This window comes from Colobus angolensis, unplaced genomic scaffold, assembly GCF_000951035.1.
Source record: "Colobus angolensis palliatus isolate OR3802 unplaced genomic scaffold, Cang.pa_1.0 Scaffold117, whole genome shotgun sequence".
Classification (NCBI taxonomy): Eukaryota; Metazoa; Chordata; class Mammalia; order Primates; family Cercopithecidae; genus Colobus; species Colobus angolensis.
The window spans coordinates 6,735,321-6,760,595 of NW_012112808.1; the positions used below are offsets into that span (position 1 = coordinate 6,735,321).

The 25,275-nt window shown below is 42.4% G+C and overlaps 1 protein-coding gene across 1 annotated transcript in view; it reads left to right on the plus strand.

Moving 5' to 3' along the window:
• CFAP61 (cilia and flagella associated protein 61) overlaps positions 1–25,275 on the plus strand; it is a 294,188-nt gene that overhangs the window by 131,008 nt on the left and 137,905 nt on the right. The window contains exons 16-17 of the mRNA XM_011963119.1: positions 2,897–3,103; positions 6,075–6,209. Coding sequence (XP_011818509.1) covers positions 2,897–3,103; positions 6,075–6,209 — 342 coding nt within the window. The remainder of the gene's footprint in view (positions 1–2,896; positions 3,104–6,074; positions 6,210–25,275) is intronic.

A 25,275-nucleotide genomic window follows, 5' to 3' on the forward strand; every position in this document is an offset into this window, starting at 1 on the left:
TGTGATCTCGGCTCACTGCAGCCTCTGCCTCCCGTGTTCAAGCGATTCTCCTGCCTCAGCCTCCTGAGTAGCTGAAATTACAGGTGTGCACCACCACACACGGCTAATTTTTGCATTTTTTGTAGAGATGGGGTTTCACCATATTGGCCAGTCTGGTCTTGAACTCTTGACCTCAGGTAATCTGCCTCCCACCAAGCTCCCAAAATGCTGGGATTACAGGCATCAGCCATCTGCAACAGCCTCATTCTAATTATTTCTCATCAGATTGTTAAATCTGTATCCAATGTCATTGATAAAATATAATCTGATACCAACCTGATTCTTGATCTTTTATGAATAAATATGTGTTTGTTTGCTTTCTTTCTCGAGAATTAAATTTTCTTTTTGTCTCTGGAATTCTGAAATTTTGCCAAGAAGTATCTTATGTCTCTGTTGGCAATTTTTCTTCTATGATTTCATTAATTATTTCTTCTCCTCCATTTTCTCCATTCTCCTTTTCTTAAATTCTTTTTTAGATGGATATTAGATCTTTTGAATTGATTCTTTGATGTCTCTAAACATATATATGTTACATTTTACTCATCATTTTAGATTTCCTCAATTTTGTCTTCCAAATCTCTAATTCTTCAGCTGTGTTTATTCTATTACCCAAGTATTGTATTGGAATCTTTATTTCAGAGTTCATCTATTTAACTTCCAAGTCTCTTATTCTCTATTGTTCCTTTTTGGTATCAGCTTGTTCCTTTTTGGTATTACATGCAAGATCCTTTTTGATCTCTCTGAGTACACTCTGTAGAATTTTTTTTAATTCGCTGCTATTTCCTGAATAATTTGTCTTCTCTGTAGTAAGTTGTATGTTTCTCTATGCTGGTCTTTTTTTATTTGTCAGTTTTCCTCAAAAGTCTGTCCTTGTCATGAGTGAAAGATTAAATGATCAGTTTGGGTGGCTGGCATGGGTATCCTTGACAGTTGTGCTTGTATGTTTCTCCATGGCGTCTCCTCTGTCACTGGTAGTGCCACTGTCCCTCTGTCTGATTGGGAGGGTATGGCAGTGTCTGGCTTCCCTTTCTGTGCTTGAATGGAGTACCAGCCGACAGGCAGGGACTCCAGGTGGCCCAAGGTAAGAAGGTTTCACCTAGTGGTAGGGTTTCCTTCCAATGTAAAACTGCCTTACATTTTTGTCCTCCAATATGCTCTCATTACACCAAAAATAATTTTTGTTGTTGTTATTTTAAGGGATTTGGGATGGGAAGAAAATTAGATGCACATGGCCCATCTGCTGTTTTGAGCTAATAACCTCTGTTGGCTTTTTGTTTTTCAATGATTTCTCAGTCCTATACTTATCACTCATTTTATTTTATAATGAGGGATGCCTCCTTGGTAATTAAAGAAAAGTCTTATAGTATAAGGGCCATTACAGGGTCAATGCAGATTGAAAGGTTGCAGAACTGCCCTAGGGTGCCGCCACTGGCCGGGTTACCCTGAGCTCTGTTTCCTCTGTGCCTTGTGACAAAAGCTGGAAAGGCAGGGGACCTCGAGAAGCTTGGCCACAGATGCCACAGTTTTCATGGATTTGCTGGCGCCAGCCTTGCTGATCACAGAACACATCAGGGGCCTTGCATTCTCCAATTTCTGTTCTTGAAAGTAGGCTTTTAAAATAATTTTACTGTGGAAAACAAGGAGAAATATAAGTTGGTGTTTTGCAACCTCCATATGATTTGATTTTTCCTGCATTTTGGGTGCATTTACTGCTGCTGTCATCAGAGAGTCACACCCACCTTGGAGTGTTCCCCTCCCCCCATGCTCCTGACAGCGTGCACTGCTGGGAGGTGACACAGGACAGGCTGGCCCAGGGCACAGTTAGGAGACCTGGGATCCCAGTGCAGTGTGGGCACAGAGGGGGGACCAGAACCAGACCTGTGGAAACAAGAGCAGTGTGCCTGATATTTCCTTTACATGGGAAGACACTCATCAGTTCTTTAAATTACCTTCCACTGCAAAAATATTACACATCAAGGGGGATAGAAGGTTTAAGAAGTGCACAGGGATAAGGCCCAATTATGCAGTTTTATTGTAGGCCAGCCAGCCATACATGTAATCAAAGTGTATGACCTGGGGCCAGGCATAGTGACTTGCACCTGTAATTTCAGCACTTTGGGAGGCCGAGGCGGGCAGATCACTTGAGGCCGGGAGTTCAAGACCTGCCTGGCCAAACATGGTGAAACCCCATCTCTACTAAAACTACAAAAAAATTAGCCAGGCATGATGGTGGGCGCCTGAAATCCCAGCTGGTTGGGAGGCTGAAGTGGGAGGATCTCTTGAACCCAGGAGGCAAAGGTTGCAGTGAGTGAAGATCACGCCGGGGCACTCCAGTGTGGGTGACAGAGTGAGACTCTGTCTCAAATGAAAAAAAGCAAAACAAAATAAAGTGTGTGACCTGGGGGTAACACATTTCCACACTAACAGGTGAATGGTAACGCATCAGAGAACACCAGTGGCTCTCTCTGCCTGACTCCCTGATTTCCCATGGGCTCAGTCTCTTGCGCTGACCGGCTTGTGCTCACTTCACCTGAGTGGTATGGAGCTGCTGTCCTGCAGCTTGGCCAACGGCAGAGACTCGGGGCTCTCTTGAGTTGATAGCAGCCATGGGTGTGGAAGGAGCACATTACAAGCTGTGCTGCCATCCCCCAAAGACAATCCCTCAGAACAACTAGCTCTCAGGAAATGTAATTTCTAATTTAAAAAATTTACCGTGAAGATGAGGTGGCAAATATGGAAGAGAAAAACACATTTCTTACTGTCATACCTAAAGTAATTTTTAAAAGATATTTATCACAAAATGCATGCCGTTTGTTTAAAATGCTTGTAGAAACCATCCCTTCTGTCTCTTCTGTAGGACATTGAGTACATACGGTCACATTACAACATTGAAGATTTCATCTACTTCAGTCACCACCAGCGCGAAGAACACGGGCACATGCATCACTTTGCCCTCAACCCCATTTTCCGGCACTACACCAAGTTCTTTCTGAAGGAGATCCTGCGTTTAGGCTTTAAATCCTGTCTCTACTACCCTGTTTACCCAAAATCCAGAGAAGGCAAGGTGAGAGAATGGTGCAATTCCCTTTCCCAGCAGGTCAGTGTTCACAGTGTTGTTGGTGTTGTGTGCCACATTTTATTCATTCCTCTCATGATGGGTTTTGATGATAACATGGGTCTGAATTTCCAATGGCCATATTTAGTTTTGCCTTTTTCATAGACTACAGTGACATTCTGTAGGCTTCAAATTTCTGACACAATCACAACTAATATCATTGGTAGTAAAATATGTTGGCTTTTCTATATTGACAAAACGGAGACTGAAGACCATGCAAAAATGCTCTAAGAGACGTGAAAATCTAATAATTTTTTATGTTGCACGAGTGCAGCGCCAACATGATCTTATTCATTCCTTCAAGCAAAGAACATTTCAGTGATGAATCCATAGAATAAATTAATTCTATTTTAGAAGACTGGCGTGCTATCCCAGCATTCCAAATAAGCACTGTACACACCCCCAGTAGGTGATGGAGAGAAAGTGTGGAGATACCTGATGCCAATGTAACCCCATGTAACACTTGTCACACTTGCGTGGAGTAATACTGTGGTAATAGACACGAATCTGATGTGCATACATGGTGTGTATGTGCATGCACAGATCGCACACCCTCCATCTTACTTGCATACGTCCCATCCCACTTTAGTGTTCCTCACAGCACTCACCACCAACTGAAGTTATCTGTTTTACCATGAACACAGCCATGCTTTTATATGTCTTGTTCAAAGCTATATCCCCATTGCCTAGAAGAGTCACAAACACAAACACACACACACAGACACCCCACGCACTCTCATGCATTCATGCACGTATACCACACTCACACACACTCATGCATTCACACATATACTCACCCCCCCCCACACACACACACACTCACACATTCATATAAGGTGTCTGGTTGTTCCATAGGCAAGGGCCTTTTCAAGCTAGATTCCCAAGGGTTTTTTCCTGCAAATTGGTCTCTCAGTCACTGACAACATTGGTCCTCAACTTGATGTAGACTTGGGGTGAAGGGATTCAACCACTAGAGCAGGTAGAAGTTGCCCCATAAGATTCCACTCATGAACTCAAACTTTCCCGTGTTCTGCCTAGAGTCTGACATTGTCTCATTTCTTCTTATCAGCAAAAGGGAGCTAAGACATCTTAAAGTGCCTTATTATTAACATGTCTATTTATTAAACAATCTAAAGTGTGTTAGTACATACACATAGCAATAATCTCGCCAGTGTATTTTATTTAACAAAAACCTTTTGGAGAAGTTCGGAAAACCTTTTGGAGAAGTTCAGAGGGAATGGGGAAGAAAGAAGAAAAATAGAAAAGGTTTTGAGTGAGATGTAGACTCTGCCATAGCTTCTTTTTTTTTTTGCTATCAAAATGCAGCACCATGGCAATGAAATGGCCCAGCTTTGAACTCACTGAGATGGGGAGGTAACAGTTCTGCTGGAAAATCCTGGTCCTGCACAGTTTTCTTTTACTTTGCACTTGGCCAAATGCCAATTTTGTGACCTTCAGGATGTGATATTACTTTCTTGTTTTTATTCATGAAGTTGCCTGGATGTGCTGGGTTAGAGAAAGTCCATTTGCATCCATAATAAAAATAATACCTTGGGCATTTCATTAAATGTTGATACATTTACCTCAATAGTATGAAATTAGGAATATGTTCCACACTGTTGTATATAGCCTCTAAAAACATGCTTGGAAACAGATTTCTTCTCAGTCTGCACTTCCAGTTGATTTCACATATTCATTTAACACAAGTGTATGAAGCAGTTCCAAATAATTTGAGTAAGAATTCCCAAATTCTGCTATAAATCCCCAGTTGACTACAGTAAAGTTGAGCTTTTTGGCTCACATTATGGGGATGGTTTTCTCTCTGTCTGTCTGGTCAAGGCATGTATTAAGAGCTCTTTCAGGCATAAAAACAGGGTGCTGGCTAGGGTTCTGTTTTTCAGTTTGTGAAGTCAGGGTGTGAAGTTCAGTGGTGAAGGATTTTAGAAAACCATTTCAGAAGCTCTTAGAAATGCCAGGGGCTATTTTTAGAACTGCAAAAAGTCATATGTAAACCATCTATTTATTAAAATGCATCTACAGTTGTTTTTCTTTCTTTGCTTTCCAGCTTAAATTCAATTAATGTATCATTAAAAGTTTTGATTTTACAGTCTGACTCTTCAGATTTAAATGGTTACAATGTCTTTAGTTCATTTCACCAAAACCCTAAGATTTCATAAATGTGACAGAAATAAAGATCACCGTGTTTGGTTTTCTCTGCTAAGTTTTTAAAACTGGATAAAATCAATACTGAAAGCATTCCCCTAAGATATGGTTTATCGTAGTTCATTTCAGTAAGTGTAAATCCAACTCATAATTTAGTATTAGTCTAGATGTAAATAATATGATCTGCTTCTCCCACACCCACCCCCACTTCTCAGTTTTATCTTTTTGTTCCAAAACAGTTTTTGTTGTTATTGTTTAACAGAGGTCTGGTTGAAGTCACTGTGAGTGACTTTTACAAACAGGAGGATTTTCACATCCCTGCTAAGTTACTCCTTGGATGACATTTTTATCTATGTGTCTTCTTAAAGCAGCTTGTGCCAAACATACAAAGGTTAACAGGATGCAGATAACGCAGCTTAATGGGGTCAGATCAAGCTGATGCATGATCACTATGGAGAAGAATATCCTCCCGGGGAAAATACTTGTACTGAAAAATCCCATAAACCAAACCACTTGTTTATCTGTCATTCCCACAGAGATAGTAATGTAATTACTCTCGTAATTATCTTCATTAGTGTCAGGCATTATCTACAATTCATTCCACTGCTCGAAGAGTATGTTTGTTTATTTGCTGATTTTTTTTTTCCTCTCTGACTTGGCCGAGTGAAGAGTTTTGTATTTGTAAAGCTGTACGCAGACATCTGTGCTGAGCCTCTCTGACATTCTCTCCCCTAAAATATAGATTGCTGTCTTTCAGTTCCAGAACTCCTACGCCCACTCCCTGACATCTGCCCTTCATTACTTGGTTCCCGTGCGACCACGACGACAGATTGTCTATCCTCTGGAAAAGCTTGGCATAAACGCTCCATCAAAGGCGGTCTCCAAGGATCCGGTGGGTAGCAGGGCGGCAGGCAGGGCGGCGCGGTGCCAGCTCCCGCGGGCCTGGCAGATGGGGTGGCAGTGCTGTCTTCACAGGAGCAGGCTGCTTCTTAATTACAGGGAACCTGGTGCTCATACCCTTACAGGCGGAGCCCTGCGAAGGCTCCCCTGCAGCCCTTTCCCTCAAGTCGTTATTTCCCTGCAAGCCTAAAGCAGTAACCACAGGACCCTGCAGGGTCATCCCATGGGGATACCTCTCAGGCTGCCGTGTCCCAGGACAAAAGACCTAGAGTCATCCTCCGGCATATTTTCATTTTCTTTCCCTGTCCTCAAAAGCAGATTTCCCCTTTCAATGATGTTTAGCTTTCAAGGCATTAAGTGGTCATTCACTGTTAGGACGAGGCTGACAGAGAAAGCGGAGTTGGCTGCATTTGAGATGTTTGGGCCCCGGGTCTAAGCTGGTTTCTTTAACTCCCTCTCCAGGGGAATCAAGATGATTAACAGAAGCATATTTGCTACCCTGGGGCAGCAGGAGTTTTTGACCTTAAAATGAATGGCCAGGGGCCACTTTTATTGTGAGAACAGGAAAAAGGACTGAAATCAAAGCTAGATATTCTTTTCAATGCAAATGTACCTGTATACATACACACAGTTTTTTTCAGTAACTTAATTGGAAAACATAATTTTCTCATGTTGACTGATATGGACTTGTAGTGTTTGTATACTCTTCTACTTAAGTAAAAAAAAAAAAAAAAAAAAAATCCCTCAGTGGGCTAACATTTGTCCTTTGTGAGAGAGGAAAAGGGAAAGTGTGAGTTTAAACTCTGCAAACACTTACCCAAGGAGCTGCCCCTCAGAGCTGGAGATGATGCTGAAATAAACACCTGGCAACGGGCTCGGCCCTGCGGGAAGGACATCACCCTGCCCACGCCTGTCTTACTGGCGGGTGCACTGAGGGATGGGGAGAGCACCTCCATCAGGCCAACTCAGAGGCAGCTTTGTGTCTTACATTCATCTTTGTATTTGTAAAATAACAAAAATCTATATCATTGTAAATTTATATGTGAGTATAGACTGATCATATAAAGCAGGACTTCTCAATCTACATGTCTTTTTTTTTTAAATTAATGTGCAATTAGTCATAGTCTGATAGTTTTGTAAAAAGTAAATTCCTGGGAAAACAAGATTAAAAAGCAAAGACAGACAAAATTCTTTTATTATTAGATTTAACAGACATAGCATTACTCTGTTGGTTTGCTATAAAAGTTTCTGAATGCTTCTCTCCATCTCTCTTACTCATATCTTCATAGACTAATAATAGTTTGCACATGGGCACCTGTTCCAGACCACAGATTGAGTGGCACTGGAACTCCCATGCACTCAGCACCCAGCTGCAATGATTTGCAACTCTTTAGCTAATTTTGGATCATCTGTGCCCCCACCACTTCCCCTTTCTCCTATATCATTTTGAAGCAAACTCCAGATTCATACCATTTTATCTGAAGGTCACAGGCATATTCTTAAGTAGCAGGGTTCACAGCACTGGAGATGAGATGTGCCTAGCTCACCTGGAAGACCTTTAGGATGGGCCACCATGCGGTCTGTTTGCCTATGAAGATCCTGGGAACAGACTGCTTTGGAAAGAGAGCCAACACCCAGAAGTTTGGTGCAAAGACAGTGTCTTGGGGTCAGAGACAGTGGCTACATGCTGTCTCCAGCACTGAAATACAGTTTCCACAGAGGCAGACTGATCTCTGGAGAAAGCGCTGGGCATAGAATTACATGGATGTGCTCGGCGTACAACTTTGCAGCTTCCGCATCAGATCAGGGTCAGGATGAGAGACAATGACCTTCTGCAGTCATTGCTGAGACTTACACTTCAGTGGCAGCCCACGGCTCCTGTGCCTTCAGCCAGTCCTCTGGCAGCATGGGTGGCCTGGCTGGAGCTGGAGGGAGGAGTCCAGAGCTGCTGCATGGATATCAGGAAGCATCGTTTTTATGAATATGAAGTGCAGTTCTACACCTGCCCCCTCCCTCCCACCCTACTATAAGAATTTTCAGTTAGGCGATTTTGAGGTGAGCTGGATCTCTAGGTGGGGAGAAAGTCAGAGATAACATTTTATTTCATTTAAAATTATCTCATTACTACTTCCCAGGTTGGTATGATCCGAAACCATTGCTTACATTGAGTAACCTTTTCCATGGTCATCTCAGTATGCTGTGCCCCTCACCCCTGAGCCCTGGTGTATTTCAGCACAAAGCAGAGATGGATTGTTCAAACCCAGGGTCCAGGAAGACAGCCACTTAGCAGATGGGTGGGAGAATTCTAACACAGATGCCTGTTACCTGCTGCTCGTGTTATTGTGCTTATTTCTCAGGTGAATTCTGACTGTTTAAGAAGCACTTTTGTTGCTACTCGTTGTATTCAAAACTATTCAAGCTTCAGAAAATTGTAATGGAGATTTAGATTTCGTAAACAAGATTCAGTAAAAAATTTTAGACATATTAAAAGTTTAATCACAGGATTATTTATCGAGACCATAATCCACATGGAATGGGCCTCAGTATTAAAAAGTTAAAATGCTAAATTATATTATTAAAAATTATTTTTCTCTTTTTAACATTTTAGACAGTTGTAATGTTTTAGAGTGATTATCTGAGACAAGTTGAGCCAAGTAGAGTATTTTTAGGAAGAATCTCTGTATATCCCTCAAGACATTGTTTTCTTAGTAGAGCGATAGCATTGCGGTAGCAAACTGTGCAAGGTTGAGCAACTCTCATTACCAAATGAATGAATTTTCCCTTTAGGTTTCACATCTCCCACCCTCCCTTCCCCTCCCAGTGCATCGAGCTTTATATGAGACCCTCAGCTCCCTCACCATGTCCATATCACTTCTCTTGCTGGCCACTCGTCTTTCATACCTTTTATCCTATTTAAAGCATCTTAGAGTGACCATCCAGTCCCTAGTTTTCACCTAGGAAGCCAATCTTCAAGGGAACAGATCACTCCAGGCATGAGTAATGGGATAGAAAGCATTTCATCTCGGTAGGTTGCCAATTTGAATCTGGCACAAGGCAGCAGTGATTGAAATTCATCACTGCATGGCAGGGAAATATGCCCTCGCTCCCACCTCAAGGCCCTCCTAATTCCTGCCTGGTTTGGACGATCAGTGTCCCTGCCACAACACCTTCCCCGTCGTTTCTATTAATTGACAGCCCACTCCACAGCAGGTAATAAAAAAGAGCCTAGAAAACATAAATGATTTTCATCACACATTTCAGAATGAGGTCTCAAAGATTCGTAATAATATCTCCACAGTCAACCAGTGTGAATGCATGGGTAAGAGAGAGGGCTTTTTCCTGACCAAGACCATAATTGACATCATAGACCTGGAAGATTCTTTTCTTAGCTTGAATGAGCCATCTTGGCCTGTGCTTTTACGTTATGAGAGTTATTCTCATGGAAGCTTTTTATTAGATGACTCATCAGGGCCTACCTGCGTAAGTATTATTATTTTTTACAAAATTATTTTATTTCTTTAATTTTAATTTTTGTTGGTACACAGTAGGTATCGATATTTATAGGGTACACGAGATTTTGATACAGGCATGCAATGAGTAATAATCACATCATGTAAAAAGGGGTATCCATCCATTCCCTCAAGTATTTATCCTGAATGAGTATTATGATCAGGAAAACACTCAAAATTGGGCTGAATTAATTTAGCAGTTATATTGATTAAAGACGGCTGAACAAGCTGCCCTACACTTATTTTCAGGGTGGGTCTACATACAAGCCTGTTTTCTTTCCTTTCTGCCTTTTACAGGGATTCAGATATGACTGTGTCACCATGCATACCCGCAAGGAGCTTCCAGTCTAATTTCGGTATTAACTTGGGGTGGAAGAGGGCTTGTACTGGCCTTCCAGGTGACAAGAGCCCAAACTCAGGAGAAATAGCCACACTGGGCTCAGACCTGTTTCTGCAGAATTCCTGGAGAGGGAATGTGTTTGAAAAAAAGGCACTGCTTCCTTTCCAGGAGTGGGAGTTTAAATAAGTGTTATTTGTCACATTACACTCCAGAAAACCTGCTTTGAACTTAAATAGCCCCTGCCATTGCCTCAATATCAATAGATGCTCCCCATCATCCACTTCAGTCACTTCAGCTCTTCATCTTGGTTTATAGTGTTCATAGAACTATAGCGTGAACTCACCTCTCTCTCACATATTTTCAGAACTAAATCAACCTTTCATCCTTCCTGAGGAATCACACTTTCAGAGTGATCTTTTTTTTTTTCTGGTTGCTTATTAATGATGGTCTGATTAAATCTCGACTAATGAATTCTTTGGAGGCCTCCATTTGGATTCTGTGCATTCATTTCTCCACATTATCCCTTTGTCCTTCTACAAAGAAAAATGACGATTTATGGAAGCCCTCCCCCTCAGAGCTAAGTGATGGCCCTGCTTTTTCCTGGTATGTGATCTCTCAGGAAGATGTCACTCACTGGCATTCAGTTACCCTTTGAATTGCCCCTTTTCATCTGGCTGTTCTTCCCAGTCCAGCTATAATTACCATCTGATGGACTGTTACTGGATACTGTTTCACTTGTGCATCTGCTGCCCTAGGAAATTGCATTATTCTCCCAGCACCTGCTAGATTTTCCCCAGCTTTATTGTTTCCCAGTCCCTTCCTTAAACATGGTAACTTTCACCGCCAGTGGTTAGACTTCCCTTGGTTATATTTGTGGTCGGTGTGTTTTTAGCTCTTGGGCCATCACCTTGGTAGGGGTTTCTAAAAATGCAGACCCGTATTTTTTCAGCATCGTATATGCTCTAATTATTATTAATGTGACCATGGGAGGAATATTTTCTTGAAATGAAATTAACCCACTTTAAATCATCGCCATGAGTCCAGTTTGCTTCTTCAAGTCACTTCCCAGCCAGTTCCTATGTGTTTACAATATCTATGGGAAGTGCACTTCCTTCTATTTATAGTGAACTCTTTTCTCTGAGATTCTTAGAATAATTTACGTAAGTTCCTTTGTGGGCTTTTTTCTTTCTCCAGTACAAGTTCTATGGTCATTTCTTTCCAATTCTCTGAACATTATCTAGTTTAATATAATATGTTATATATTATATAAGTGTATATTGTATAAATAGTATATAAATACACACCAGAAGGACTTATAAACCAGTGTTTATTCTCCTTACTGTCCTAATTTTTCCCTCTTAGAAAGGTTACATGGTACTAAAAACAACTACTATTGCATTACTGTTACTTCTTGAGCTGTTGCTTAAAGCCTTCCCATGGAGTTTCTCATCTAGTCCTCTCATCAGCACATGTAAATAGTTAATAGTTACTGCGATTACCATCCTCAGTGTATCTAAAGCAAACAGGCTTGCCAGGAGGGCAGGTAAATAACTTGTCCAAAGGCAATTTAATTGACAGAATTTCAAACCCAGGCAGTTGGTTGCCAAAACTCCTATCTTTAACTACCACAGACTACTTTCCTACCTAAAAGGCTAAAGTACTAGTATGACTCATTATAGGAAAACCAAACTACAGAAAAGGAGTATGGTTCGATATAGATCTTGTTGAACCTCACAAATCCTTGGCACCAGATACTTAACCAAAAGGTGACCCACAGACGATTGGATTTCTCCCAGTGCAGTTTGAATTTTCCTCTTGGCTGAATGATCCACTCCTGGGTTTGATCTGGTACCAGCCTGACCCTGTCTGACCTGGGCTAGGAAGGAGCAGACGTGGGTCCAGGTTAGTGTGCTGGCAGGTTTTGGACACCTGCTGATTCAGGCTGTCTGCAGTTAGCTGGCTGTTGTATGGGTTTGTTGTTACAAACCTTTGTAATTTTTGTTGTTACAAAAAACCTTTGTTGTTACAAAATTATGGTGGCAGCTGCTGGGAAAGGAAGAAAAAAATTGTGATCCCATATGGAGGCTACATTATACATTTCCCAAAATTCAGCTCCATGTTGGATGTGGTTTCAGAACCCAAGTAAGTGCCCATCAGATGAGTGACTAAAGGTTTATTTTTTGGGGTGGGAGGTGGGTGGCGGGAAGAGATAAGATGTGAATTAGTGGCATGATCAACAAGCTGTGGAAATTGTTGAGTAACTGGGCAGTGGTCGGGGGCAAGATGAGGCTCTGAGGGTATGATAGAGAAGAAATTGGGAAAAGTAACTTCTTAACATCTTAGTGTTGTCAGGAATCAATGCTACATCTTATCCTCATTTTCTAGGACAGATATTTATAGGACAGTCTCTCTCTTCCCCTAACCATGTCTTTAACAGCTTCATATTGTGATATAAATCATATATATACACCATGCAATTCACCCACTTAAACTATACAATTCAAAGGTTTTTAGTATATTCACAGAGTTGAACAATCATTACCACTATCTAATTTTAGAATATTTTCATCACCCCCAAAAGGAACCTGTGCCCACTGGCAGTCACTTCCTGTCTTTCCCAGCCCTCTCCTCTCAACCCTAGACAACCAGTAATCTACTTACTCTCTCTATGAACTTACTTATTCTGGACATTTCATACAAGTCGCAACATATACTATGCGGTATTTTGTGACTGGCTTCTTAGCATGTTTCATCCACATTGTAGCGTGTGTGTCTGTACTTTATTTCTTTTTTATTGTTGAATATCCTATTGTGTGGATAATACTATATTTTATTTTTTCATGCATGAGTCGATGACATTTGAGTTTTTTCCATTATTTGGCTATGATGGAAATGTTGCTGTGAAAATGTGCACACAGGTTTTTGGGTGTATGTGTTTTCATTTGGGGGGCGGTGTCTATACCTACAAGTGGGGCTGCTGGGTCACATGGTAACTCTATGTTTAATATTTTGAGGAACTGCCAAACTATTTTCCAAAGTGACTGCATTATTTTGCATTCTTTCATTCTCAGATCAGATTCAGCATTCCGGCTAGTAATTGATGAAGTGCTGGTCAAATCAAGGCCATTGAAGGGCAATGTCTCAACTGTTCTTTCAGTTTCAGAAGTAGAGTTTCCACCACTCCAAGAGAGCTTCATACACACATTTGAGACTACACTGCTAATGCTGCTTCAATTCTTTTGAAAGCAGAGATTTTTCTAAAATAAAATCTCTGTTAGCTTTCCTGCTTCACCCTCTCTGACTCAGCAGCCTCTTGTGGTCCTGTGTGGACATCTAAGAGAGCTCAGGCAGCAAACAAGATGCCTATCCAAATGTAGAAGGAAAATGAGGGACTTTCTGTTTTTTAAAAGACGCCAGCATGTTCTTTGTTTGATCCACCTTTAGTAATATTATTGCTCTTAAAAAGAGCTGCCAATGCTTCCAATAGAGAAGAAAAATATTCTAAGGATTTCCTGGATGCTGATCAGGTTCTTGCCACAACCCAGTAGGAGGAAAAAAAATGCATTCTGTTCCCTGCAGAGCCAGGGTAATGAATGCCACAGAGGTCCAGAAGTGCCTCCGGACGCATCAGCTGCCTGCCGCAGAGCACTGAAAGCCTGCAGCCTAGCAAGGCTCCCGGGTGGAGCTGAGCTCCTGGGCAGAAACTGGCCTTCGCAGCTAAGTGGCTTCTTCAGAATCTGCCTTCAGGGAAGAGACGAATGGCAGCTCCAACGTGAGGCTTTGCTTTGTGTATTTTAAAGTAGCTGGGGATGTAAAATGACAAAGAGGACAATTAGAGCTGCAGATACTGACTAGAGAAGTGACATCTTTTCCCCTTGATTAAAAATAAATATGTTATTACTAAAGCAATACATGTTTTTGGTAGAAATTTTAGGAAAAAACAATAGAGAAAATCAGTAAAACCTTCTCTCCTCCTATCTTTTGATTACCTTTGTTAATATTTTGGGGTTTCAACTTCTGGATTATTTTCTGTGAAAAAGACTACATATATGCAATTAGATATGGGGTTATAGTGTTTGAAACATGCTTCTTCACTTAATATGTTATGACTATATTTACTTGTTACTAAGTATTGTAAAGGGTGATTTTCGTGGCCACACATTTTTCTGCGAAGCAGCAAGCCCCGCCGCTCAGTGAGTACTTTCCTCCTGCCAGGCCCTGCATTCATCCTGTCCCAGCTGATCTTTCATTCTCACAGATGTTTCAGCATCATCGTCTCCATTTTGCCGTGGGGAAAACTGAGGTTAGTAAAGGTTTGGTAATGCAAGTGAGCGTTAAGCCAGCAGGACTTGTGTGAATAGTCACGAAGCCACTTGAGTTCTGTGTCTCTTCGCCCTGTAAATATGTTCTATGTGGCTGAGTTTTCTCCTGCACCTGGATGGAAAGTGAGCAAGTTCTGGGACCTTCTGGTCAGTTCTAGGTCATGAAAGATGTATGGGTCACTTCCAATCACAATACTTGATCTTAATTCCATAAAATGTTCAATTTCATTTTATGTAATAATCAAAATTCAATTTTTCTCCAAGGGTGAGACTCCCCTGACCCACTGCTGTAGCCTTCAAGCACGTAGGAAGCCTGTGGTTGGAGAAGGCAGGATGGGGAGGGCCTCTTGTCTCTTCTGAACTCTCATGCCCCTTCCACTAACTTGGCATTTATATAGCTTTTCAGTATTTCGTGCTTTCTCTTTCTTTAGCCAATTAGTGTCTTCTTATTATTGAGCTGTGTTTCTAGTCCTTCTGAAATTGGGGTCAGGGCAGGGAGGAACAGTTGGAGGAGGAGGCAAGTCTGAACTTGGCCACTGCTGTCGTAAGATGGCCCCTACTCTGTGGGCTGGACTCCTCTTCTCTTAGTGTGTGTTTGCAGTTTCCTAGGGGATTCCTGTTTCTAGGGAGCTCTCACCAGCATTCCCATGATGCAGGAGATGCCATCCTCTAGCTTTGACACTGAGTCTCATTTGCCCCTGGAGGTGCCATATAGGAAGGACCTGAGAGAAGAGCTCTTGCCTCTGTGGGTCAGCAGGCTCTGCCCATGCAGGCCACCTGCCCATGCAGCTCACCCAGCACATCCATCCACTTTGTCTAGGGGCCTCACATGAAGCTCTTGGGGGGCTCCCAAACCCTTTCTGTGACTTGAAGCAAAAGACAAGGCACCCCTTCTATCCGTCGTCTTTGGGGATGGGGGGCATGGGACTCACAGCACATCAACGGTTCTCCTGGAAGAAATCTTCAAAAAAGCCCCTTTTGCATGTACTCATCTCACCCTTTCATGTCTTCATTTTGAGTTAGGAGTTAAAAGGCATTTAACCGGCACTTGTCACTGACTTTGGCATTTTTATAAGGGGGCTCCTTTGGAATGTAGCATCTATTGTCTTCATGCCGAGGCTACACAGCTGCTAAGTTGCGGTTTGGGGACTAAACAGTGTGATGTCAGAGCCCACGATTCACCATTGCTGTGTGCAGGCCAATTCCCTCATGTTGGTTAAGTTTTTAACCCAATTTTTATCATGATGAACACTGCTACCATGTCTGCCCTTATTATTTTTCAGCACATTTGCTTTAATTTCCTTTGAATAAATTCCTAGAAATGGTATTGCTCAGTCAAAGTTACTATCTCTTTAATCAAAAAGCATAAAGTTTTAGAATTTGAAAATGAAAACTTGTGATTCCTGAATTGAAAAAGATGATTTCTCTTGGCAATATGTCGCTGTATCTAAGCAACATAAAGAGTATAGAGACATACAGCAAATCCTGTTTTTTATGTCAGATATAGATTTTTAAGACAAGTAACCAGTGCAAAAGGATACATTTTTTATTTTCCTATTTTTGTCTAATTGAACTGAGTCTCTGCTTTGAGCCTTTATTCCACCTGATGGGAGTAAAAGTAACCTCTATCAATTCTGGGTAAATTTAATCATTTAATATTTATATTGAGTCCATGTAGGAGCTTTTCTTCTTTCATATTTTTAGTGGGGTAGGAAAAACATCCAAGTTCTCAGGAGCTCATGGACATGGAATGTCATGGCACTGTGGCGGGCGGGGAGGAGGCTGGGAGGGGAGGTATCTGCTACTTGGGTAGTGCCTGTCCTCACAGGAATCTTGAGTTCAGAACATTAGCTTTTGTCCTCAGGCAAAGTCACCCCTTGTCCTGGCATCCAAGCCCCCGCAGCCCTCACTGCTTTCTGCAGAAGCATCCCATCCTCACAGCCTTGAGGCCAGTCTGAGTGTGACCTTGTGTTCCCTGGAGCCAGGTGCTCTCTTCCTTTCCTGCTTTCCTCGCTTCGGGCTTTCAGAAGCTCATTGCTGCCTCATTTCCTTCCTCGTCTGGGAAGCTCCCTCAGCCGTCTCCACTGGACTCTTCCCAGGACAAGGTGGCAGTAGAGTCCCCCTCGTGAAGCAGTCTCCTTCTTGTATTCTCCAGAATCTCTGGGGGGATCCTGCCTGCTTCCTTCCACTTTCCTGGCCTTAGCCAGGGGAAGGAGAGGGCTGCACTGCACTAATTTCTCCTTCTTCCCCTCTGACTTTCCTCCTCCTGGTCTTCAGACAGTGGGCTCGCTGTCCCCATGTGTTCTTCTGTATCTGTCATTGGAAGCATCAACTTTGACTTTTGATGCATAACAGTCAGGCTTTTGAGACTCAGAAAACCTTCTTGCAACCAGTTATCTGCCTGGAAACAAAACAGCACAGAATTGACGCATTTGTTCTCTGGGGCTGGGTCTGACCAAAGGCTTGGTGTCCCCTGGCTGTTGCCTGCAGCATCAGGAGGGGTCATGAGTCAGCATGGATTGGCAGAAATGAAACACATCTGCTAGTACAAAAACAGCACCCCGCTAGGATGACAGCAGTGACAGACATATGAAACACAGACCACGAATGCCCCTCTGGGGCTGGCCTACTCCCTCTGGCTCATGGAAGAATTATAGAAACGTGATTCCATTCATTATGAAGTGATTGGAGGTCAGTAGATGCATATGGAATAAAGTACAGTGTCATAAGCCTAACTTTCAGGTCTTTTTGTTAAAACTTTCACTTGTTATATCCCGTTAATAAATTCTAGTTTTACAGATGGGATATGGGCTAGGCACAGTGGCTCATACCTGTCATCCCAACACTTTGGGAGGCTGAAATAGGAGGATCACTTGAAGCCAGGAGTTTGAGACCAGCCTGGGTAACAGAGTGAGACCCCCATTTCTACAAAAAATAAACAATTAAAAAAATGGGTTTTGCCTTTCTGGAAGATGAGAAAGATCAGGAAAAACAACCGAGAACCTGGAAAGGTTTTACATTCAAATTAAACTGAGATGGATTAAAAGCCTTCCACAGTTTAGTAATTTTCCTAAAGCAATTTGAGTTTGGTTATCATTATTTGCACTCACCAAATCCAGAGGGAAAATGGCATTTGAGTTCATCAGAGGCAGAGGATTAAATGGGCCTTGGAAAGTGCAGTACCTGGTTAGCGAGGGGCACAGTCCTCCCCAAGGGCTGCCCCACGCGGACTCAGCTGAGTGGGCACGGACCACCTTCCACCTCTGTGTTCCGTTAGGGAAGCAGCTTGAAGCCCGCAGTCCTCAGCTCTCAATCTGCTCCCATTCTCCAGGGCTGAACCACTTTAAGTATCAAAACTTTTAGTCTGAATGTTGCCTCGAGACCATTAAGCTTAGTCAAGATTACTGATGTCATGATCTCCATAGTAACCAACTTAATAAGCAAGAAGAAAATACAAAAGATGACTTAAAAACAGGGAAAAAACAGAATGAATAAGGTATGAAAATAGCATGGGAGCCATAAAGTTTTTTTTATTGCCACTTGTTTGAGATATCAAACATGACTCAGCTACAGTGCAGGCAGGCATGAGCCATTTGGTCAGTCAAAACCCATGGCAATAAACATAAACTACAGACTATGCCACATTCCTACTTCTTGTGCTGTTCAATTGTGTCCCAGGTTTTGTTTGTTTTATTTTGTTTTTTCATATAATTCAGTGCATTGATATTATCACCATGGTAGTCACTGTAATTGTGGTTTTTATGGTAGTCTATGTATTTAACCAAAAAGAGCTGTGCTTCCGGGGAACAGATCTTAGGCAGCACTTTCCAGTCACCTTAGCAGAGCTCCTCTCTCGTGCAAACCACCCCCTCCCACCGCCATTCATGGATCTGTGGGGACAGCACTTTTCATGAAACTGGAGTTGAAGGTTGATTTAAAAATGGAATTGAGTATTATCTGTCACAAATCACAGTTGAGCAAGTCCCAAAGATGGGCTGACAATGTCCCACAGAATTATATACCACAAGTATTTTGATCTGTTTACAGACAACATCAATCCCCACACACTGGGTCTTTGGTCACCGTGTGTTGGTAGGACCAAGGCTGGCAGGCCCCTTTCAGACCATGTGACTTCTAACAGCTCAGCAATCCCCCTATCCCATTCAAGAGCAGAAGGTGGCCACAGCTCACAGAGCCCAAATTCCAAAAGGATCTCCAGGCCCCTGAGGACTCAGATGCTTCTCATGACTCTCTCTCTCTCTGTCCCTCTCTCCCTCCAGCCATCTCTGTCTCACACATGCAGCAGGCATACATAAATACATACACACAGAGTACACACAATCCCCATCCAAGTTTGGCCCTGGGGACGTGTTCGCACTTCCAGTTCCAAGCACGTCTACATGTCGTCACTTCTTGGTGCAGTGGGAGACAACAGCCTGATTCTGGAGTTCTGTGACCCACCCCTGCCTCACCAAGAGCCAGGTCGCTCCACCAGAAGCCAGGTGGGTTTGTCTCTCCCTGAGCCTGTTTCTCTACCCCCACCAAACCATGTTTCTAGGTGTCCTGCTTTTTGTCCATGACCCTGATAAACACCATGGCTTTTGTACCTGCTTTTCAACTGAGAGAGGAACCCCTGCTATCCTCCACCCCCCCTGCCATTGAGAAGTCCCCTTCTTGGTCACTCCCTGCTCCTGCCTGGACAGGCTTTTCTGTTGAAACTGCAAGCACAGGGCCTGTTTTGCATCGCTGGTTAGGGGGCTTGGAGGTGGAGAATTCACTGATGTCAGCATTCATTCAGTCAGTATTGTTGTGTGCTGATCATGTGGTGGGCCCAACTCTGTGCTCTGTGGGAACAGCTATAGAGAGGCACATCCCTGCCACATAGCACTTGTGTTCTAGTTGGGGCAGCAGGCAGTACCCAGACCAGGAGGCACTGTGCCCAGTGGCAGCAAGTGCCATCAGGAGGAGAGCCTGGGAGGGGAGGGTGGGAACAGGGCAGGTACAACTCCTCTGAGAAGGACCATTTAAGCAGAGCCCTTACTCCATAGAACACAGAGGTGGCATGTGGGCCACGAGGAAGCAGCTAATGCCACTTCTTCCCTCAGACCTTCCAGAAGCCTCTGGGGTCTGTGAGCCCCCTCGTCCGACAGACACACCTCCACACACACTCAGCCCATGCAGCTTTGGTGCTTTTGACTTAGTTTCATAATTATTTTGAAAGAATTTCATGCAAGAAGCCCATTGGATGCAATTAAAACATGTCAAGTATGTTCTCAAGGCAAGCCCTCCCATTTGTAACCTTGTCCAGCTTGTGAAAGTGTAACCAGTGCTACATGTGATTGTAACTCCCCTTGAAACCAGCATTTCTATTTTTCAAAACAGCAAGCCAGTGGACTCAGAACATGATTTTAGAATTTTAGGAATCCAAATTATGGAAAAGGTGAAATATTTTACCTCCATGGCAGTTGGCCTCCCAGGAATTCCCAGGGAGGACATTGTATCTGTTTAAGAAAAAAAAAAAAAAATGACAGAGTAACCCATTTTGAGGCTCTACTCAACAGATGTGTAGAGTATAGAAATCTATGTATTATTAAATAATTCTTTTTAATATGCTTAAGAATAAGCAATTTGTAAGCCTGTTTACGTTCTCACCATCTGGGTGCATTCTGTCACCCATCTGTTTCATGTAATTATGTAATTATCAATATAAGGAAAGAATAGGTGATATAATTAACAAGAAAAACTGATCCACACTGAAGAGTAAAAATGACATGCATCTGTTGAATAGCTTTTTGTTTCTCTTCCTTCATTGTTAACTGTTTTATTCACACCCTTCAGGAGAGCTGTTTTCGCCATGGTGTGCAATCTCTCTCTCTCTCTCTCTCTCTCTCTCTCTCTCCCTCTCTCCTTCCCTCCCTCCCTGCCTCTCTGTCTTTCTCATATGAAGGCAGAGTGTTTCATCAGGTATTATGGAAGTGACACAACTTTGAAAGAAATGAGCAAAGCTTTCTTGGAGTTTATTCATTGATTCTCTACTTCTGTGAGGGCCCTGATAGTCACTTCCAGAAGATGTAAGGTAGCAGCAAGAACTCTAGGAAATATGTGAATTACGTAGTAACAGATGGAAGGACAGGGCAGGGTGGGGCCCTCTCAGATATTGGATAGAGAAGCTGTTCGAGAAAAATTCCCATACTCGGTGTTTTTGTTTTGATGTCCAGGCTCAGGCAGTCTGTGTTGTTTCATAACAGTACCACCATCCCAGTGGATTGGGTTCGTTTCTGCGTAATCCCACGTAAGTTAGTCCCTGGAGTAGCTCCTTTGTGTAACAGAGCTTTGTGTATATGGGCACACAGATGGAATTCAGGCAACTTTGTCACCCTGCAGACAGCAATGGTGAGAGAGTGGTCACCCCCTCCTCTGTCTGACCAGGCCAGGCTCCAAAGTTCTCCCTCCGTGACTTGGAACCAGCAATACGTATGTATTCAAGGAGGGGCATCCCTATGATCTCTTAGTTCCTGTGACACACACCCCCTCCACCCCACCCCAAGCCCTTCTGTTGAGTCCTAAATTCAGTTCTCCAAAGATGAACACTGTCCACAGGGATTCTCCCCAACAATGGAGGACGCCATCCCTGAAGATGCATGGTCTTGACAAAACCTTGAATTTCAACTCCAAGACACACAAAGAAGACTCACAGCCCCCTGGACCCCTGTAAACAGCAGTCACTATTAGAGATGAAGGCCTAAAATCTCAACACTTCTTTCCACTGATTGAAAATTCGGGAGCAGGGCTCCCCTCCTGGCGTCCTCAGTATTCTGCAGACCATCCTGCCCTCTGTCCCAGCAGGGATCCTGCCTGCAGAGTGCTGCACCTGCTTCCTGTTTAGGGCATAGGGCAGGCAAAAGGAGAGTGGACAGAGAAGCCTCCACAGGGAGCAGACCCATAAAACTGCAGAGGCTTTCTAAGCAATAGCTCTCACCACGGAATTAAACCCCACTCACACACTGACAGAGAAATCTCTTATTCAGTCACTTCTTAACTTTTTTTTTCTTCAAACAGTGCCACTCACTTACTCTAGGGCTCACTCTGTTTCCTCTTGCTCAGTGATCATTTTGCATGTTGAGATTGTGTTGTTTCGGAGACGCGTGCTCATCTTGGCATCTCGTGACAGAGCCTCTTGATGGCACAGTCTCCCTCCAGGCTTGGCTTCTGGTTCACCTCCCACACGGGGAGCCTCATGTCAAGGCAGTCACTGGCTTCTCTGCCTGCATTGTTCCACGTCCAGCAAGCAAATAAATAACTAGTTCCCACACATGTTTCTCTTTGTTTCTTTGAGTCAAAAATTATTCTTTGATAAATCCTCCATAAAGCCTTCCTCTAATCCTCCATAAAACCTTCCTCTAATCTATCTGTATTTTGAATTGTTATTGCTAAGGATTTTGTTCTTAAAACAATGGATACCCATAGAACAAGCATATCGGAGAAATTACTGACACACCATGGGGAGAGTATTTGGAAGGAATAAGTAGTAGGGACAAATGTGGCTGGGTTAATCAGGGGATTTTCGTGGTTTTGACTTTATGTCTCCTTAAATCCAAAGTTAAAATAGTTTAATTTCAATCATCACTGATTAATCCATTAAGGATTTTAAAGAAAATAATACCATGTGACTCCTAAAGAACCTTTTGTTTGCCATTTCTAGTTTTGAAAGGTTTTAACCATGATTTCTTTTTCAAGAAACATTTCAATTGTATTTTTTAGTATTTAACAAAAGTAACAAAAGAATATAGAGTGATTCTTCCTCAAGAGAAAATTATTATAGAAGACCTCTTTATATATATATATATATATATGTCATATTCAACTAAAAATAAAAATAAAAAACTTCATATTCTATACGGAGCCACATTAAAAATCGTTAAAGCTTAGACTATATGGTTTTCATTTAACCCTCAAAAGTGGCATTAATTTTTCAAGTGGTAATTGTTGCTTAAGATGCTATTGTGCCTGTGTGATAAATGTTTAATGATTTGGTAGTACATGCATGGCTTAAAATCCATTATTTATTGCACCTTTGCTTGCCTGGCAAAGGTGACGATTTTATAGCCCCAGCAGTCATGCAAACACATTTATACCAAACCGATGACTGATAATAAATTTCCTTACTGTAAATGTCAGTGGGTTTCATGTGTTGCTGCCATTACATCTTGTTTGGAAGCTGAATGCTACACAGTTATGGGAGGCGCCAGATGGTGTCATTAACACGAACACTGGGACTGTTTACCGCTGACGTGCGTGTGAGAAATTAAAAGTACGTGACCTATCTTTACACTGACGTGTGATGTCAGTGGTGAACGGGTGTTAATTACAGTGCAATATGCTTGCCTAGTCCCTTCCATCCCACTCAGAGGGGTTTTAGGGAATTTTTTGAAAATAGTTTGTGTTTAAATATACACAGAGTGAGCAAAAGGGAAAATTTCCCAAGGACTCCTGTTTGGTTTTGTATTTGGAGTCTCAGACACCCTGAAAGTCACAGCTGTCATCACATAGGTGTCACCCTCGTGAGCAGCAACCTGCATCCCTGCCAGGACTTCTGGGCATGGGGAAGCCTTTTGTGCTGATTAATTACAGCAGTATTGTTATTGCTGTTTGCTTGGTTGGGGGTTTTATTTTTATTTTCATAACTACTTCAGATATTTTGAATACTGTTTTGGAAAAGTTTCCATTGAGGGCATGGAATTAACGTTTTTTTAAAGTACTGTCAAAATCATCAGGATCTGATTCAAAGAATGAGAAGAAAAACAGTGGACATTTTCTATACTAAATTTTTTTCATGGGATGGGATCTTCATTTCCTAAGAATTAGCAGTAAAGACTTAGATCTTTATTTTCCCTGATCTGATGTGAAGTATCTGAGTGACTGAAATTAGCCTTGTGTGTTTTATTAAAATGTTTCTCTGACTGGTGTTCAGCAGTGGTCACTCCCATTTATTGTATTTCAGCTTCCTTCCTGTTGATGTTTCTGCTTAGCTCTCTTTTCATTTCTATTTAAAAAGAAGGTGGATTTGTTTTACTCCTCCCTCCAAGTCCTTCACTTGAACCAAGAGGCTATTCCATTGAATCTGACCAAATTCCTTTGAACTTTGTAGCCTTAGCACACTCTGTAGGAATTTTCAGAAAGGCTTATTCTTTCAAAACAATCATTGTGCATTGCTTTTACAAAAGCCCAGCGAGCCTTTTGGTGTACAGAATTTTAAAGTCATGTGAAAGAGAATACAAACCATTGTTCGCATTGAGATGAAAGAGATATGCTTAATTTCTTCAGACTAAATCAGAGATACAATAGGATGTCAACAGAAATAGTGAGCCTAATTGAAAGACTAAAATTGTGCATGGAGGCACACATTAGAAATTTAAAATAGAGTCACACATGTTAGCTTGCTCACAGGACACGTGTGTTGAAAATATCCAGGAGTGAAAATAAATGTGAAATAAATATCCAGGAGTGAAAATGGTGGCAAGGTAGCAAGATTGAAAAGTTGTATCTGTGGAACAGCACTCACTTGGATCAAACTTCTCGGAAAAAATGAGTTTTCTGCCACTGCTGTCGTTGTTCTAGCAAATGAACCAGAAGCCTAAGCCAGCAGAGCAAATAGCCACTAAACTTACCGGGCCTGAACAAACAGCATATTCCCTGGGGGAACAGAAGTTCTCATCTTATTCTGTGTGCAGAGATTTACCAAGTAATGTTGCCTGATGGGAGGTGGTGGTGTGGACACAACCGGCCATGAGCTTTCCCTCCCAGCCTTCTGTCCCAACTCCTTCTCCTCTGTTTGTGTCTCCCTCTACGTCTGCTTCTTGTATTGCCTCTGCATGACCATGCAGCCTTCTCCTTTCAGAGGTTTCTCTCAGAACATAATCTGCAAATCCATTCATGTAGACTGACCTAGGGGTCAGTGGGTGTGTCATCCTTCCAAATCCTTGCCCTGACTTTTCCCTCTCATCCAGAAACTTGTTCCCTCTTGTTCACCTGGAAGTATTCCAATGATTCTGCTAAATTTAGCTCCACTGTCACTTTCTCCAAGCTGCCTTACGTGACTTTTCCTGCTATCCTAGACCAGTAAAACTTTAGCTGATTCCATGGCTTCCCAGCTGATATAGTTTGGCTGTGTCCCCACCCAAATCTCAACTTGAATTGTATCTCCCAGAATTCCCAGGTGTTGTGGCAGGGACCCAGGGAGAGGTCACTGAATCATGGGGGCTGGTCTTTCCTGTGCTATTCTCATGATAATGAATAAGTCTCACAAGATCTGATGAGCTTATCAGGGGTTTCTACTTTTGCTTCTTCCTCATTTTGTCTTGCCACTGCCATGTAAGAAGTGCCTTTCACCCTCTGCCATGATTGTGAGACCTTCCCCAGCCACATGGAACTGTAAGTCCAATTAAACCTCTTTCTTTTCTAAGTTGCCCAGTCTCGGGTATGTCTTTATCAGCAGCATGAAAATGGACTAATACACCTGCTGAGTCCAGAAAAACTTCCTAGGTGAGCACAGCCTAAACTACTGACCTACAGAACCATGAGCCACATGAATACGTACTCTTTTAACCCACTGCATTCTGGCTTGGTTTGTTATACAACAATAGCTTCCTGATACACTACCCTTGTCACATGTGCTGCATTTTGTTTGTTTACTTGTCTGTCCCCCAACCTAATGAGAATTCCTTAAAGACAAGAACCATGCCTCATTCACACCTCAGCATTTAGACCAATTGTTGGCATCTGGTAGATGCTTGGTATGTATCTGTCAAATTGAAATTGTTGAATTAAGCTCTGTTAAAGTTTTGGTGGTAGAATTTCAGACATCAGGATACTGAATAGGTTATCTCA